Here is a 17611-nt window from a genome sequence, read left to right on the forward strand (position 1 = left end):
TGCCTTTATTACACATTTAAAGGACAAGACATTTAATGTGCCTTCCCATTTTTGAAAATAAATTACAAACTTGTAGGAAATCTAATTTGCTACAAAAAAAGTTACAAAAGCAACAAAACGCTAGCATCGATATTACGTGAGACATTTTCAGATAATTTTTTTAGGTACTTTCCACAAAATTTCGAGGTGGGAATGAATCAAAAATAGTCGCGAAAACAAGCACTCTAATCTACATAGTATATATCGATGGCTGATTGGAAGATCGACCTATCTCGGCAGCCAGTGCGAGAAAACGCCCTATCTCAGAAAATTTTTTATTAACGCCTTATCTCACTCAGCCATCGATATGTAGATACATTTGTTTGAACATAATCAGCGAAAAATTTCACCACTGTTGAGTGTACATACACTAACAGACATGTTTGTACTTGTGTTTTTAAATCCTCAAGCAATGGCTTCGCGTGTCGACAAACATTTTGGCAAAAGCACGAACGTCACCAAAGACAAGTGGAGAAATGAATGTTTTCTTAAAAATGTAAGCACACGAGCAGTTAAATATATAAATTTAATTCATGCAATCAATCCGCAGAAGAAAGTGGGTGGAAAAGTTGGCACATGAAAGTGTTGCCTAGAGATAAAGATACACAAAAACGCAAGCACAACGCTTAAGGCAAACTCCAATGGCTATTAGCAGTTGCAATAACAACAAAAAAATGCACTTCTGATAAATAATTAGATGATCATTTTCAATTGCCNACGCTTAAGGCAAACTCCAATGGCTATTAGCAGTTGCAATAACAACAAAAACTGCACTTCTGATAAATAATTAGATGATCATTTTCAATTGCCAGCAACAAGCAACAAGCAACCAAACAGCCAGCAATAGCCAGCAATTGCACCAAATCAGCAGCGATGCTTGCAATTTTTCACTCAAAACTGACGAGCCGCAATGGAAAAGTAAGCGTTAGCAGCGCTCGCATCCAACACGCTCTAAATACTTAGCTGGCGCATGCGAAGAAAAAACTAAGCAAAGCGTGGTAAAACGGCTTCACCGCAGATCAGTTGCAAAGTAGAAATAAATACTAAATGATTTTTTCGGCTCTGGCAGACTTGGCAAGTGGGTCCAGCGATAGCAGCAGCAAGGCAACCGATCGCGCGCTGCACTAATTGTGGCAAGGTAAAGTGTATAAATTTGATTGCCGCACAAGCGGCGCAGATCAGTTGCATTTCGCTGAAAGTTAGAAGAGGCTGTTAATCACTCGAATATTTCGTGCTACTTTTTAGAAATAAGAAGTTTCAAAAAAACCAAAAAACAAAAAACACTCGTTAGACATTGAACTTGAACCACCGCCGTAAGGATATGCGGTAGGGGGTATCACTCGAGCACTCCTGCCTAATTTTGGATTAATACGCTGTGCTTACGCTGAATATCCTGCCGTCTTTGCCGCCTGCTAGCCGCAAAAAGCTATCGCCATGGATGCCAGTTTATTAAGGCTCTTGGCCGCGCTCATATTGATCTCGCTGTATCGGCAAGCGGCGCTGCTTGAGGTATCCACTCGCATTCACACCCGCAATGAACAGCGAAGTGATGGTGGCCGTAGCATAATGCTGGAGAATGGTCTTACACGCACGCTCAAGCACATCTACGGTATCTGCGGTGATCGTGATGACCTTTTTTGGTGTTTCAAGGTGCAAGCGACACGCCTGCTGGGACGCGCGCTAAAAGTACAGAACATCAATATCGTCGAAGGTGTGACGATTGTTAAGAAAGTAGACAATGAAACGCGTACGGGGCGCGCCAGCGCGAATGCCGAACTAAACCTGAGCAATCGTGATTTGGAAAATCTATCGATGAAGAGCTTGGATGCGCTGCTAATGGAACGTTTTTTGCGTTTCATTGACAGTCGACAACTGCAGGTGAACTTGCCGCGACTACTCAATTTTAGTCAGCGCAACGGGCAGGATTTATTCAGCGCCATAAGCGCTTACTTCCAACAATTTACGCTGGGCGATGACGAAGTGGATGCGCAAAATTCGATGGTAGAAGGACGCAAGAAAAAGGGTGATGATAAGAAGTATTTGGGGCCCTTCATAGCGGCCGTTATGCTAAAGACGGCCATACTCAAAATGGCCTATCACTCGATCGCTATTGTTGCTGGCAAAGCGCTGATTGTGGGCAAGATTGCGCTCATTATAAGCGCCATAATTGGCTTAAAGAAGCTGGTGTCATCGGAGGGCGGTGAAAAGACCACTTACGAAATTGTCAAACACCCGCAAGTGCAGCACAGTCAGACCTATTCATCGAGTCACGCGGGCGAATACGAGGCCGGCCATGAAGGCGGCTCCTACCATCGGAGCATAGACGACGAGATGATGATGCAGGATAAAGCGTATAATGCTTGGGTGCCCTCGCGTGTGCAAACATAAGAGTGAGCGGAAGGTTGAGGTTGAGGTTGAGGTTATGAATTGGGGAGCTAGATCGCGTGTGAATGTGAAAGCGCATTGATGTGTTGTAGCGGCGAGAAAGTCATTACCGTCACAGCAGAACGATTTTGAGATCAAACCAAAGAAGATCACCAAAAAAAGATTAGAAAAATTGTTGCAATAATTGTAAAAAAAAAGTGCTGCGTAGTAATTATAGAGAAATGCGGTTGACGGCACTCTATCGTTATTTGTTATTGTAAATTAATCCCGTATAGCAAAGAAGACTAAAGCTAAAATTTTATTTATGTATGTTCAATTTAAATTACTAATGCATAATATATTTATATTATTGTTATGTGTATTTACTTTTACATAGATATGTAAGGCCTAGTTTGTAAATTCATCGGCGTAATAAACCAACATTTACAACCGTGTACTTACATTTGTTTTATTTTCGCTGCTTAACCCTTTCACTTATATAAAACATACTTAGCCACCACATACTTAACGTCAATTAACTCTAAAGAAAACCAGCCTGCACTTGTCTTCGTTTGTCATCGACGCCAATTATTTCTTTAGTTGTTTCGCTAATGTCACCAACGTTGTAGTTGCCATGATTTTGAGGAGTTGCCTGTGATGGTGTGTGGTAGTATTTTTTGTTATGCTTTGACTCTACGCTAACTATTTCAGGAAAAATGTGTGGCATACTACGATGCCATCCCGAATCGTAACTATAACCATCGTGTCCGTGTTCATGTCCGCCACCTCCACCTCCAGCATGATCGTGGCTCTTTACAACGATGTGCTCTGTACTACCACTGCTTCCAATCGATCCCCTTTTGAGACTGCCCTGAAACGAATAGATTTCCATGTCGCTTATGCAAATGATTATTTAATAAAGGGATATGTTTTCATAAAGAAATTGACATGCAAGCATATACATACGTATGTAATGGAATACAGATAAATATAAACAGTTTCTGGTGCTAAATTAAACTTAGTCAAAAATGATGATAAATAAAAGTATGTATATTGCTNATTTCCATGTCGCTTATGCAAATGATTATTTAATAAAGGGATATGTTTTCATAAAGAAATTGACATGCAAGCATATACATATGTACGTATGTAATGGAATACAGATAAATATAAACAGTTTCTGGGGCTTAAATTAAACTTAGTCAAAAATGATGATAAATAAAAGTATGTATGCTTGGCGTCGTTAACAAATATATTTTATTATTTTAAACCTCGCACAAAATTACCCAGCCGCACCGACAAGATTCGGGCAGAGACCCAGTGCTGGCAGGGCAAAACGGCCTTTACTGTGCCTTTTTTCTTAATGGACCACACCAGATTTTTTCAGATGGAAATTCAGGCACTTTCCTCTTTCCCGGTTAGGTCACAACTTGTGGAGGACTAGGGGAGAGAGTTGGCCTCAAGTTTTGATAAAAACAAAATTACCTTAACCCCAATAACCCTGAAGTTTGTTTGTAAATATATTAGAATAAATGAAAAAAAATACCTCGATAGGTGTCCTCGGGTACCTACAGTTTTTTTTGAATTAAATGCCCCAGGGTCTATATCTTCTTCGATGGCACGATACTCCACCATTGTTTTCCTCGCGATCTCTANACCCAGCCGCACCGACAAGATTCGGGCAGAGACCCAGTGCTGGCAGGGCACAGCGGCCTTTACTGAGCCTTTCGCTTAATGGACCACGCCAGATTTTTTTCAGATGGAAATTCGGACACTTCCCTCTTTCTCGGTTAGGCCGCAACTTGTGTAGGACTCTAGGAGAGAGTTGGCCTCAATTTCTGATAAGAACAAAATTACCCTATCCCAATAACTGAACTGAAGTTTGTTTGTAAATATATTAGAATAAATGAGAAATAAATGAAAAAAAAGACCTCGATAGGTGTCCTAGGGTACCTACGGTTTTTTTTTGTATTAAATGCCCCAGGGTCTATGTCTTCTTCGATGGCACGATACTCCACCATTGTTTTCCTCGCGATCTCTCCGGTGGACATTGTAACCGTTTGAACTAAACAGAGTCGAGTAACTGTGCGACTACGTTTTCTGAACCGCATCTTTACGTATCCCATGCCGACCCATAAAGACGATTATCTCTCCGATCTTGCTCTGGAGTCCGTTGCAGAAGGCAGCCACATTCCGGTATATCTTGTTCTGACACACGTGTAACTGTGTGATTAACAAAGATCTGCTGGTTAACCTTCGCATGAGATTTGTGGCCCGATCCCTGTGTGACCTTAGGCCTGAGCAGTTTCTTAGATGTTTTCATCGTTACAGGTATGAAGTCGGGTTAGGTCGCCGAAACAACAGCCTTTGACTCATTCCGATACCTAGAACCCGGCTGTCGTTGGAATGCAGTGCCACCGTAACCATCATCCCTTGGATATCCTTCACCANGCCGACCCATAAAGACGATTATCTCTCCGATCTTGCTCTGGAGTCCGTTGTAGAATTAAGCCACGTTCCGGTATATCTTGTTCTGACACACGTGTAACTGTGTGATTAACAAAGATCTGCTGGTTAACCTTCGCATGAGATTTGTGGCCCAATCCCTGTGTGACCTTAGGCCTGAGCAGTTTCTTAGATGTTTTCATCGTTACACGTATGAAGTCGGGTTAGGTCGCCGAAACAACAGCCTTTGACTCATTCTGATACCTAGAACCCGGATGTCGTTGGAAGCAGTGCCACCGTAACCATCATCCCTTGCATATCCTTCACCCCTGCTAATCTATTTTTCTGGTGGTTCGGTGAATACCCTAGCTACCGGCTAATCAAGTTCATTATATTTCCTCGAACAAAGCTCTTCTAGGTTGTCAAAGATATTTCTCGGGGATAGATTACTACATATACATAAAAAGAAAATTTGTAAAATATATTGAAAAACTATATAAAATATTATAAACGACGAGAAATGGCGGCAAAATGACACCAGCATTGCCATATGGCACCGAGTGCAAAAAACAACAAAAAAACTATCTTAAACCAAATTTTTCGCATAACTTTTTTCCATGGATTCCAATTTAAAGTCTTTCCCAAATGATGCATTTCGCGAGTGGTGGAATTGTACAGGACGATTACCACTCAGATGTGAAATACCTACGACCCTCTTAAAATCAGGGTCTGGTAGAAATTGACAAGGAAAATACAAACAAATCACGGCTTTATCTAGAGGACAGTGATGTAGATGTGCTTCCCGCAATGAGCTGCATAAGTTTCAATAGGTTCTGTCACTGCTGCAAAGGCCCAGGTTCAAAGAAGATAGTTGGACACTTGTGAGTACTCGGCGCTTGCGTGAGTGAGCCTAATACACTAGTATTTCAGAGCATATCTCAGTAAAATATATTGAAATTCATCAATACCGCTAGGTGGTTAGGGTAGATGCACTCAAAATCGCTAAACTTTTATAATTGCTTCTCATTAGATTTCAGTATACGGCCCTATAAATTTACCAGTTTACATACTAAATACTTCGAGGGCTTTAACAGGTTGTGGAAACTTTCCATACAGCACTTGGGATGTTTTGCATTCTCTGTTTTTGTGCTTTTAACTATCGGTCTTCCCTAAATATTCCTTGCAGCTGTAAGAGAAATGGGCCACGCCACACGGAAAAGAAGGACGAGATGATCAAAGACCCCTTTTATGAACAGTTGGAGTACAAATACGAGCGATACCCCGTCACTACACTACGTATACTTTTCAGCATATTAGAATTCATCAAGCTACTTATATGGCTGTCTCCAGATCGAAAGAAGAGAATCCAAATCGATCAGTGGGATAACGCTCGAAAATTATATCTAAAAGTTACGCGACTTTGGGAAGGTTCGACGACCAGGGTGAGCACTTTTTTGAATAACTGCAGTGGCCTAGTTTCCGATATCCAGAGCGAACATGGACGCATAAGCGCATGGCTGATGACTTGAATTTAAGCGTTACCAACCTAATATACAACAAAACGATCAGGGTACTTTGGGGTCAACCTCTAAAACTTCGCGTATAATGCCTTATTGAGCGTCGTGTGTAAGAGCCTAATGCCTGCCCTTTACAAACTATGTTGGCCTTACCAATGCGGTTTTAAACCTAGTGAAACCGCGGCCATCCAAGTATTTTTCATATGCAATTCCGTTCAGTTGTTTTCGCGTGATTGAGCCACAAACATTCAAACGCACAAACATACTATCTTTCAGTATTATAATATAAGTAGGACTGTTCATTTTCTAGGTTGAATTTTCAAAAACTACGCGCAATTTACAAAAAATGTGCGTTGAGAAAGAAACCAAAAATTCATATCGTCGATCCTTTTGTAAAGCCGCCCATCTACCAATCGCAAAACCTCGTATCTTACGGCACTAAAATTTTATCGAAAAAATGGTTTTTCTTTGAAGGCATTAATTTAAAAGGTAGTATTTTTTCTAGCTATTATTTTACAAATGTGATATTTTAATAATGCTTTTACGATGTTGATGCATAAATCTCGATGCTGGAGTTCAGGGTTACCAAAACTAAATTTTTGTCACAATCGCGATTTAGGCGATTTTGCATTTGGTCGATGGGTGGTTTTGCAAAGGCTTCGGCGATATATCTACGTTTATTGGAATTTAGTCATATTAGTTCATATTAAAAATTTTCTTATTTTGAAATAATGTATTTTTTAAAGCAATCAATTTAATCTTATCAAAATAATCTATTTAGGCCAAAATTTCTGCGTATTTAGCTTTTCTCTCAGATGCAGGATTTTTTCAAAGGACTTTGAAATACAAGACTATGGTTTACTCAAAAAAATAATTTTAAAAATTCAGTGCAATATAGAGTAACAGGATGGGTAGTAAATGAAAAAAAATAAATAAAAAAAAAATCTGTAGAAATGGAGAAAAGTACGAAAAGTTACTGAAAATGTCATTCTAAAATTGTATCCCTGAATATCCACGAAAATTTCTAATATTTATTTTTGAAAAAATTGTATGTTAAGGATTAATATATACACGACCACATCCTCAAATTCTGTCTTTCTAACTTTATTTACATTTAAAAATAAAATTAATTGAAAAGACATTTTCAATACCTATTCGTCATTGTGAATCAAAAAACTTTAGCGTAAATGCCTCGTAACCATGTAAGCCTCGTAAACATACTTAATTTTCTATGGAAAATCAGTTTATTTACGAGGTTTATGCGGTTATGAGACATTTACATGTTTCCTTGAATATCCATTTTAATATTTTTTTTTTTTAATTCTAAAGAATTTTTTCTTTCATTTGACACCCATTTTGCTTTTCAATATTGAATCTGCATTATGTAAATAATTTATTGAATTATTGTAACTTTAAAAAATTTAAAAAAAGTCTACGCATGACGTCAGAGAGAAAAACTAAACCCGCAGTTTTACTACATTTGGCATATTGATTGTTTCGTGTGTTTAGAAATTTTTATGTTTTTGTCGCACAGTTTTATCACTGATTGATATTAGCTTATGATTATGAATTCATTTGCAATATATTTACTCACAAGTACAGAGACGAGCAGTGCGATTTTCGCCATCACGAAGGCGGCGCCCGCGATCAGGATCACCTTGCCGAGGAACATTTGCGCGACCATTGCTATCATCGCCATGCCGCCCATCATAGCCATATTTTTGTCTTTGCCTTTCTTTTTACGTCCTTTAAGTGAATTTTTATTGAATAAATGCTCTTTTTCTTTAATATGCTTCTTTTTCTTATGTTTGTTTTTATATTCGTTTTTGCGTTTGTCTTTGTCTTTGTCTTTATATTTGTCTTTGTGTTTGTGTTTGTCTTTTTTCTTTTTGTCTTTCTCATTGCAATTGTCCTTGTCTTTATCCTTTTTCTTCTTCTTTTTCGTGGTTTTCTTCTTTTTATTTTTGTCTTTCTTCTTTTTGTTCTTATTCTTGTCCTTGTCCTTGTCAATTTCAATTTTATCCTTGTCATTTAGTAAGTTGTCATTACTATCACTACCACTAACGGTCAATTTATTAACGAATTGCTCTAATTTATCATCTACAAGACCATTTAAAATTCGTTTCGTACCTTCCTCCGCTTGCGCCACCTCCGCTGATGTTAAAGTTTCGGCTGGCGTGCTACTTTCCAGTGTAAATCCATCGATGGCATCCGAAATTCCTACGCCAATTTTCTTTAATGCTTGCATTGAGCTCGGCAGCAGTAAACGTATTGAACGTGATTTAGCCAACTTTAATAAACTCGCCGCGATGCTGTCCGGCATTGGCTTCTTGTCGTCCGACGACTGCAACGAGCGTTGTCCTTGTGCACGTTGGCTAGCTTGTCCTGTGCTTTCATTACTCCTGTCACTTGGCAATTGCTCGATAATAATAAAGTCGCCATACTGCAAGGTACTATTGTCCTTTGCCAAGGCATCTATGGCGCCAGTTAATTGCTTTTCAAGACATTTCCAACGCTCTGCTGTGGTCAAACACAGCGTGAGTGTGCGTCCAATTTCGCGCAACATAGCGAACCCTTTCGTGTCGTTAAAATTGCTGTTTTCCTTAATTGGGATTTTCGTTGTTACCGTAATCGCATTGCATTGGAGTAGCATCAAAAATTGCAGGACCAAACCTGCCACGCACAAACTCTTGCTGCTGCGCGCCTCCGCAGACATGCTCACTAACTATATAGTAAATAATTCGAGGGGAAAATTAATTAATTTTTTTTTCGATAATATTTTAAATTTTTTCTTATTCACGCGAAAAAGTTTGCTGTATTCACGCGCCTGCACTTCTACCGACTCTTTAATTTAAATATCTACTAAAATATTTTATTTTGATTTGTCCGCATTTATAGGGGTTCTCTATGGGTGGATGCACACAACCCACGCTCATCGCTCCCAAAAGTGAAGCAGACAAATACAAAAAATTAGCTGAAAGAAAAATTGAAAATAAGAAACTCAGAAAATTAAATTAGACTGCTTTAAACCAAAAACAAAAAAAAAAACACGAAGAATGATTATTTTAAGAACAGAGAGCACGTGCCACAAACGATGAAACGATGTGCTATTTAATATACATAATTGAGTCCAAAAGGGTATGACACTCTTTTACTCTACTTGCCTTCTCTCATTTCCAAAAACATTGCAATTACTGTGCTTGCCAAAGCGGTAAAACGAAAAGCGAAATTAGAAATTGATTGTCATCTCATCAGCGCTGACTTGTTGTTGCTTAGTGACAGTATGGCTGATACAGCTATAGATGATTACTATATATACATACATATGTACAATAGGGCGGGTCATTTTGTATGGGAAATTTTTTCGACTATAAGCATATAGCATATGAAGATTGTATGTGTAAATGTAAGCAAATTTGCCAAAGAAACCATGGGTCTAAAATCGATTTGCAGTTTGCCAAATTGCGAAAATGGGTTTCTTTTACTTAGAATTTTGCTGTAAAAAGACGGGGAAAATCCCTTTCCACTGATAGCTTATAAGTAATAGCTTTGCCCAAATTATTCAAGTTTTTTTTATTAAATCAACCTTTGAAAAAAGTTAAAAACACCATCAAAAATCTCATTACTACGATTCCGTTGAAAATATTGTTTAATGTTTCTATGCAGATTTTTTAAGCTTAATTAACCTGTTTTGTCATTTTGTTATCGGAGGGGTTTTTTTCGAAAAGTTCTTTAAAAAACTATTTTTATGCATAAAACATTTCGTTTTTGGAGTTATTTTCAAATCGGTCCAGCTAACGTAAATCTTAATACATTGCCGAAATATTTGGAATATAACAAATTTTGTAATCCCAGCGGAAAAACTGCAACTTTTTTTCGTGATGCAGTCTAATGTACATACCTACACATACATGTGTATACAATGCATACTATGCATGTAGTTTGTGTTGAATTTTAATTGGAAGGAAAAAAAGTTTCAAGTATAAGTAAAATATAGGTTTTTTTTTTATTTTTACACGTAAGAAAATGTGAGAATTTTCACTGTTGCGCCGTCTGGCAAATGTTTTAGGAAAAAGGTAAGTCCAGAAATTGATTCCTCATACCAAAAACCTCTTATAGCACGCTTTTATAAAAAATTTAAGCACTTCTATACTGCACTAAAGCAAAATGCTAAGTAAGAGAAACCTATTTTCGCAATTTGGCAAACCCCAAATTGATTCTAGACCATTTGTTTCCTTGAAAAATTTGCTTAGAATTACGCGTAGAACAAAAATGAATAAAAATTAAAAGTGGCATACACTTGAAAATATAAACATGCGGGTAATGTTTCTAATCGTTTGGCGGTATACTGTATATATACACCCACCAGAATAAGTCTACGTAGATTGTTTTTTTCCAGCTATATGCAATGTTTTTCGTAATAAGTTTTTACGTTACTTTTTAATAGAAATATAGCTCATTCCTCGTCAAATGGCATTTAAATTGATGTTTCACAGTTTTTAGAAAATTGAGGAAAATTCGACAAATTTTCACCAAAATTTTCAACTTTTAAGCAATTTTTTTTTTTGAGTAAGCAGTTTTGTAGTTCACTCAATTTCAGTGTAATAAAGTGGTTATACGCTACCGTTGATTTTTGAGATTTTTTTTGGCTGTTGATGTTGGTTATTTTCCCCATATAACAAATGCGTGATATTTTTTTTTAGCTTATAGCTATGTACTTAAACTTGTACTTTACTATGTATATGGAAACTGAGTGAACTACGAAACAGGATAATCAAAAAATTTATTTAATAATAACAGAGCAAAGCAAAATTTCACCATGCGACAAAAACAAAAAAAATTTCAAAACACACGTTAGGATCGATATACTCCGAATCAAGTATAACAAAACTTTGTACTTTTTCACTCTGACGCTTGGATTTTTTTTCAAAGGACTTTGAAGCTTTAAAGATATGATTAATTCAACAACTTATTTAGAAAAAATAAGTATCAAATATGAGAGCAAATTCTGTAGAATTTAAAAGAAAAAAGTTTTTTGGTTTACAACTACGAATGTGCTTTTATAAAATATATCTCTCTAATAGATTACCCACAGTTTTGCGAATATATTGATTTTTGTGGGTAAAATTTACCGTCGCACGGAGTTATCAAATTTATTTCTGCCATATTTTTTTTTTATTTTCAACATTTGTTGTTGATAATTTTTGCAATACTCGTAGTGCAGCTAGGTCTTAAAACATTTTATTGCTCAATAAATATAAATAAATACACAATTAAATGAGTTTCGTATATTACTAAGTAAATACTTACTAATTAGGTACACATACATATACTACATAAAAACTGAGAACTAAGATAAAAATACAATAAAACACCTCTTCGTCTTCTCACGCTCTCAATTCGACGACTTTCCAGCCGTTGTGTTCCTGATTTGCAGTCTTAAAGTCCTCATTCCTCACCTCCCCCTCATCGTCATCATAAGCGCTTGGCCCTAGTTTGCCATTTACCGATCTGGGCTTTGCGCTTCTATTATTTATCATAGCCACTTGTTTCTCATACTCGTAAAATCGATCAGGCGCTGGCGTTGTTGCGACCACTGTGGCACGCGTTGCATATTCACGAGGCTTCTCGAAGTGTATTTTTCGATCGTTGCGTTTGTAAGGGGAATGATGATGCAGCTCATCGCCTTCATACTGATTAAATGTACCCTGTTTACCTGGCAGATAACCTTCACCAGCACCAAATGAGTGTGCATGATGAGCATAGGGTCCCAATGGAATTCCGCCACCACCGCCGCCAAACAAACCAAAGCCGCCTAATCCACCAGCACCAGCACCAGCTCCGGCACTGAGCGCAGTTAAAGCACCACCAACGCCTAAAAAGCTACTCAGGTAGATCGCGAATTTGGCTAAGAAAAGCGATTTCTTCAACAGCAAGAAAATACCGGCGAACACAAGCGGCACCAGTGCAACCAAGTTAAACTTAAAGCCCAGCAGAAATGGTAGCAAGTATTGTTTGGTTAAGAGGCGAGCTTTCTTGTTTGCGGTTCAATTTCGAAGTGTGGTTGGATTGTTCGAAGCGTTGCACGTATGTATGTGTGTGTGTGTGTGTGTGTGGTTTGGTTGAATATGCATACATATAAAGAAAAAGTTTTGTTATTAGCTAAAAGCGCACTCAAAAGAAAAGTTTCAAAGCTTAATTTACCCGTTGATGGCTCTTCATAGCCAAAATTTCGTTCAACAATGGCCGGATCAAGCATGAATTGCGCCACACTGTTTGCATCGGAAGTTGGGCCGATCTTAAACATCAGCCCTGGATATATGGCATCCATATGCCACTCAAGTCCTCGCTGTCCCATAACGGCACCTGCGTTTTCCAAAATTCCTCTGCAATAAGATAAAGGATAATTTCTAAATAGTCTAAGGTAAATAATGCTCATTTAAGTTTTCATTAAATAGATCAAAAGAATTTTATTTTGTTTTAAGCTGTGCTTTAACTAGAAAAAATTTGAAAATTCAATTAGACAAAAATAAAATTTCAACTGACCCTTTTGTGAAAGTTTACTGCAATAAGACTTAAGCGTAACTGTCATCCCTTAACTGGCGCGCCTGGCGCCAAGGAACTGTCAAAAATCCTCATGCCCATACAACTTGTATGAAGCCTCCCACAATAACGCACCGCTAGCGCCGAGCGAATGGAATTTTCATGTTTGGCAGGGCGTTACGTGTTGAAGTCGGATGCAGAAGACGGAAAGGAAGAAAGAAGACAAAACCGTGAAAGAGGAAACAAGAAGATAAGCGAGGAAATGTGAAAGCGTCAAAAAGAATGCCGCGTTGATTTGGGTACAGAGCGCGCTTCACTCTTTGGCATAGGCAAACGCAACGCTTAGCGCTCAAATTTAGGGAAGACAGTAAGAAAAAAGACTTTCGGGATTCTCAAAATTTATCGATAAAATAATCGATATTTTTGTCGGTTTGGTATCGATATTTTTATGGATTTTTTTGGATTTCGGAACTTATCGATATAATAATCGATATTTGTATCGATTTGTTATCGATTTTGTAATCGATATTTTTAATTATTTTGTTAGCGATATTTTTTATCGATTTTGTTATCGATATTTATTTATTTTGTTATCGATATTAATTTGTTTTGTTATCGATATTTATCGATTTTGTTATCGATATCTACTAAGATATCTATATAACGGAAGATACCCTTACCAAATATCCATTTAGAAAAATCCTAGGGATTGAGAGCTTAACATTTAAATTTTTTATTTTGGACCACTCTACGTTAGAGAGAGTTAGATAGATAGACCGTCGGCGAGTACTGTGGCTCAACCCAGTGGACAACCGTTTCACTACGATCCGCACTAAAGCCAGATTCTCAATCTCCTCGCTCATTTGGACCCACGTCACGATGACAGAGAAGGACGGGGCGTCCAAGGACCCCTTCTATGAGCGCTTGGAGTGCACGTACGAACGCTACACCCGTCATAATGTCAAAGTCGTGGTTGATGATTTCAATGCCAGGGTGTGCAAGGAAGGGAAAATACATCTCAGTGTCTGAAAATTCAGCCTCCACTACGGTTGGGCGCACAGGAACTGTTTGGTATCGATATAGGGAGCTGAAAGGGGAAGTAAGATGTATTTGCAGCAAAAAAAAAGGCACAGGCCCAAAAACCTAAGAGCGAAGAGCTTGAAATGCTGGCCAACAGGAAAAATGCCAGAAATTGGTATCATAAAGTTAGGCTAATTACGGAAGTTTTCATGGCCAGGGCGAATTTATGTAAGGGCAAACACGGTGACCTAGTGACCGATGTCCAAAGCATGCTTAAATTGCGGAAGTGAACAGTGCTCCACCCTTTGAAGTGGTAACAACGGTGAAACCAGGTGAGAGATGAACTCGAGCTCCAGTCGAAGAGGGCGAAGTCGATGTAACACCATTCGACTGTTACGAGGTATGAATAGCAAATTCGCGGCTGAAAAACTACAAAGATGCGGGTACTGTCGGCTTACTATTGAAGTGTGACGGAACATACATCGACTGTAATGTATATAGAAACTCATGTCTACCAAAAAATGTGGCCTTCTCATTGCCATATGCGCACAAACACAAGAAAGGTGACCCCGCCCTTTCCGGTAACTGCGTCATTTGATTCCAACGAAGAAAAAACCCTGCAAAAGCAAGCAGCAGCCTTCTGTAACGCCTTTAGAAATTTAAAGACTTCTTATGAGTAAGTGAGCCGGGGTCCAACATTTTTCTCCGTTCCAGCTCTTAAAAAAATTACTCAAATTGAAGACGGATGCTCTATCAAACTCATCCTAACAAAAAAAAAAAATAAATAATACCATTTAATTTAAAAAGGCCCTCATTCTGGCATTTCTTTTATATTAACCCTATCTTTTTAGCTATGCAATACACACATAAAATTTTTAAATTTTCAAACCCAATTTCATGGGCCGATTTGTTCTTCAGATTCTTTTTTTGTTTTAACTACGGCCATGTTGGGACTTTCCTTTCCTTTTTTTGATTAGTCTGGCGGAAGAAATTTGATATAGCGGCAATGAAAGTAAACTTGGTTTCAAATCTAGTTGAGAAATCTTAGCCGGACGCCAATGGTTCACCAGTTGCAATTCACCTTTTAGGCCAAAATTAAGTTAAGAATACATATTTAAGAACTTAATTTCAAAATAGTTTAACTAAAAATATTATGTTTGGAAAGTTGAATATTGTTCGTGCCAAAATATCTTTTCCTATTAATTTCACTTTTTTTTTTGCTAATGGCTAAGTAAGTTTTTTCGGTAGTAAATTTGTTTAAAGAACTTTGTGATTGCATGAATAAATAAATAATAATGCAAAGTTGCTAAGTGCATTTTTAAAAGTTTTCCACAACGAATTCATTTCTTGAGACACTTTTTTATCTTCACATCACACTTCAAAAGCATGTTAATCGCTTAATTTTCCTTTACCTTAAGTCCACTGGATCTGTATCCAAAAAATTAACCAACGAACGTCCTGAAATTTTGTCATCCTTTGTAGAAACCAAGTCATTGAAGAGCGTAAAATTATCATGTTCATCGAAACGATGCAAAAAATTGATAGCTGTGCGTCCGATACACTCGCGCAAACTCGGATGCTGCGACTTGCGCATGCAATAACGGAACTGATCGAGATCGCGCGTTGAAGTATCGACATTGGTGACGGCTTGAACGGCAGTGATGCACAAAATTAAAGCCAATTTACTCAGTAGAACACTGCATGCAACAAGCGACATTTTCTGTAACAGTTAAAAAATTTGTGAACTTTCCAGTGTGTGTGTGTGTGCTTTTTTTATTTTATTTTGTATTTCCCGAGGTGTGGGCGTTAGAAGGCTGGCCGGTCAACTAAACTGGTCAGCTTGTTGGTTAGGCGAATTTATAGCTGCACACAGGTATTTTAGGTCGCTGATGTAACGTGCTCGCTACTCCGTCAAAGTACGCAGTCGAATTTACAAACCGACAAATTCATACATACATACGCATACATAAGTTTGAGTAAGGAAATGTGTAACTTGACCGAAAAATCGCCGATGTACGTACATCATTCGTTAGAGTCGTCTCCATTAAAAACACAGCACACACATCCACCCACACATATGTAGGCTATAAATATTCGCACATTAAAAAACCGAAATGCCAGCATTGGTGGCAAATAAAGGAAAATGTACATAAAAACCAAGCCAAAAGTCAGTTGCTGCTGTAACTATTTAACAGCAGGTTAACGACGTCGTCTTCGATGCATGGGACGACGTCCGCTGTAAGCCGGTCGTTCGCATATATGTACTACTTTTGACTTAAGTCAAAGTGCCACTAACCGCTTGCCACACGCCATGGCCATGGTCAGTGCACGCCGCCAGCGTCTCAGTCAAACTTAGTAGCTGCTGTGTAATGCTGCTTCGAATTTTCAGATTTTCGCAATTTTTCGCACTCGCCCAGTCCATTATGTAAATGGATTTTAACGCCGGCACACATAAAAAAATTAAGTATGTTTGTGTGTTAATGTGTAAAGCTGGCCGATCTGTTATGCATTCAGCGCAGATTTTTAGTCAATGATAAAAGAAAAATGGCCAAAGTTATGAAATTTCGCGCAAGTGTTAGCGATGTGTGACTTTAAAAGTCGCAAAAGTGAACTTCTTTTAAAAATTGTGTGTTTGCCGCGAAGTATGCGGTGAGTAGACCAAAATGCTTGGCTGCCTTCTTCTTTTTATAAAAACGACAAGGTTTCAACTGAAAATATATTAAGCAGCTTGTAATTTTTTTTTTCGAAAACAAAAAATTTTAATTAGTCAGAATCACGAAAAAATCCAAACTTTGACATATCCGAAGAAAAAAAATAATAATTTCCTCGAATAAGTGTTAGCTTATTTCATGTGTAGAACCCATAAAAAAAAATTTAAGCGAATCGAAAGTGTGACACCAAATTTGGTGTCCGATATGAAAAAGAATGCCTCATACGTATAAATGTATGGCATATATTTTTCCCAAGCAAGTTTATAATATTGTTTTAATGACGTCTGTCTTCCGTTAATAATACTCATCACACTTGTTTGGAAAATATGATAGCCAAAACGAATTATGTATTTACTGGGCTTCACAAATTTGAAATATGTATAACGTTGATCATACATATCGCACATCGTCTTCGAAAGAGTCACAACTCAAAATTTGGCATTTTTGAGATTATGCGCTAAAAATGTACGCAGAGCTTTTATTGATCTTTTAGCAAAAGCTGGTTATAATTTGTTAAAAGAAGCCTAAGGTAAAGTCGCCCTTGCCCATATGATTATCATGTGCTAAGAAATAATTTTTTGCATTTTCTGTCAAACGTATTATGTATTTTGAGTTGTGACACTTTTGAAGACGCTGTGCGATATGTACATACGTACACACGTGAAACATACATGTATACATAGCGAGCCCTAACCGCCGACAAGACGTACGCAGTTTCCTTTTTCAAAATTTCCTTTTTGATGCAGAAATGCATATAGATGCTCTAGAAACAAAGACAGAGATATTTGATAGCAAATGAGGTTTTAAATACGGCGACTTCTTGTCGTTTATTTATTAAATTTTATGTTGGAAGAGATACATTATAAGCGCCGAAGAACTGAATTGCTCAGGTTAATTTTTTTTCCCAGATCACACAATTGCTGGCATTTGCCGACGACATTGAAAATAAGACGAAATATTTTCAGTCATAAA

General features: G+C 37.8%; 2 protein-coding genes across 2 annotated transcripts; one reads left to right on the forward strand and one right to left on the reverse strand.

Annotated features, from left to right (window-relative positions):
* The first annotated feature begins 1473 nt into the window (after positions 1 to 1473).
* Positions 1474 to 2427, forward strand: Osi11 (Osiris 11). Its single transcript, XM_017621503.1, has one exon. It carries the CDS (start codon positions 1474 to 1476, stop codon positions 2425 to 2427), a length of 954 nt encoding a protein of 317 aa, XP_017476992.1.
* Positions 2428 to 2890: 463 nt separating this feature from the next.
* LOC108366988 (DUF1676 domain-containing protein Osi10b) lies at positions 2891 to 15741 on the reverse strand. Its single transcript, XM_017621504.1, has 6 exons — positions 15341 to 15741; positions 12570 to 12751; positions 11759 to 12396; positions 8496 to 9090; positions 7960 to 8111; positions 2891 to 3274 (listed from the first exon to the last, which is right to left on the reverse strand). The coding sequence occupies exons 1-6, from the start codon at positions 15643 to 15645 to the stop codon at positions 2945 to 2947; spliced, it is 2202 nt and encodes a 733-aa protein (XP_017476993.1). The 5' UTR covers positions 15646 to 15741; the 3' UTR covers positions 2891 to 2944.
* Positions 15742 to 17611: the final 1870 nt, after the last annotated feature.

Source organism: Rhagoletis zephyria, unplaced genomic scaffold (genome assembly GCF_001687245.7).
Source record: "Rhagoletis zephyria isolate East Lansing unplaced genomic scaffold, Rhagoletis_zephyria_1.1 Rzeph_scaffold_02482, whole genome shotgun sequence".
NCBI lineage: Eukaryota > Metazoa > Arthropoda > Insecta > Diptera > Tephritidae > Rhagoletis > Rhagoletis zephyria.

What these genes read in the sequence shown, in the direction of transcription:
- Osi11 (XM_017621503.1), top strand. Translation starts at nt 1,474, where the DNA reads ATGGATGCCAGTTTATTAAGGCTCTTGGCCGCGCTCATATTGATCTCG.
- LOC108366988 (XM_017621504.1), bottom strand. Translation starts at nt 15,645, where the DNA reads ATGTCGCTTGTTGCATGCAGTGTTCTACTGAGTAAATTGGCTTTAATT. An exon ending in ACAGATCCAGTGGACTTAAG is followed by an intron (nt 12,752 to 15,340) that starts GTAAAGGAAAAT and finishes ATCTTATTGCAG; the next exon opens with AGGAATTTTGGAAAACGCAG. An exon ending in CACTGCTCGTCTCTGTACTT is followed by an intron (nt 3,275 to 7,959) that starts GTGAGTAAATAT and finishes TATTCGTTTCAG; the next exon opens with GGCAGTCTCAAAAGGGGATC.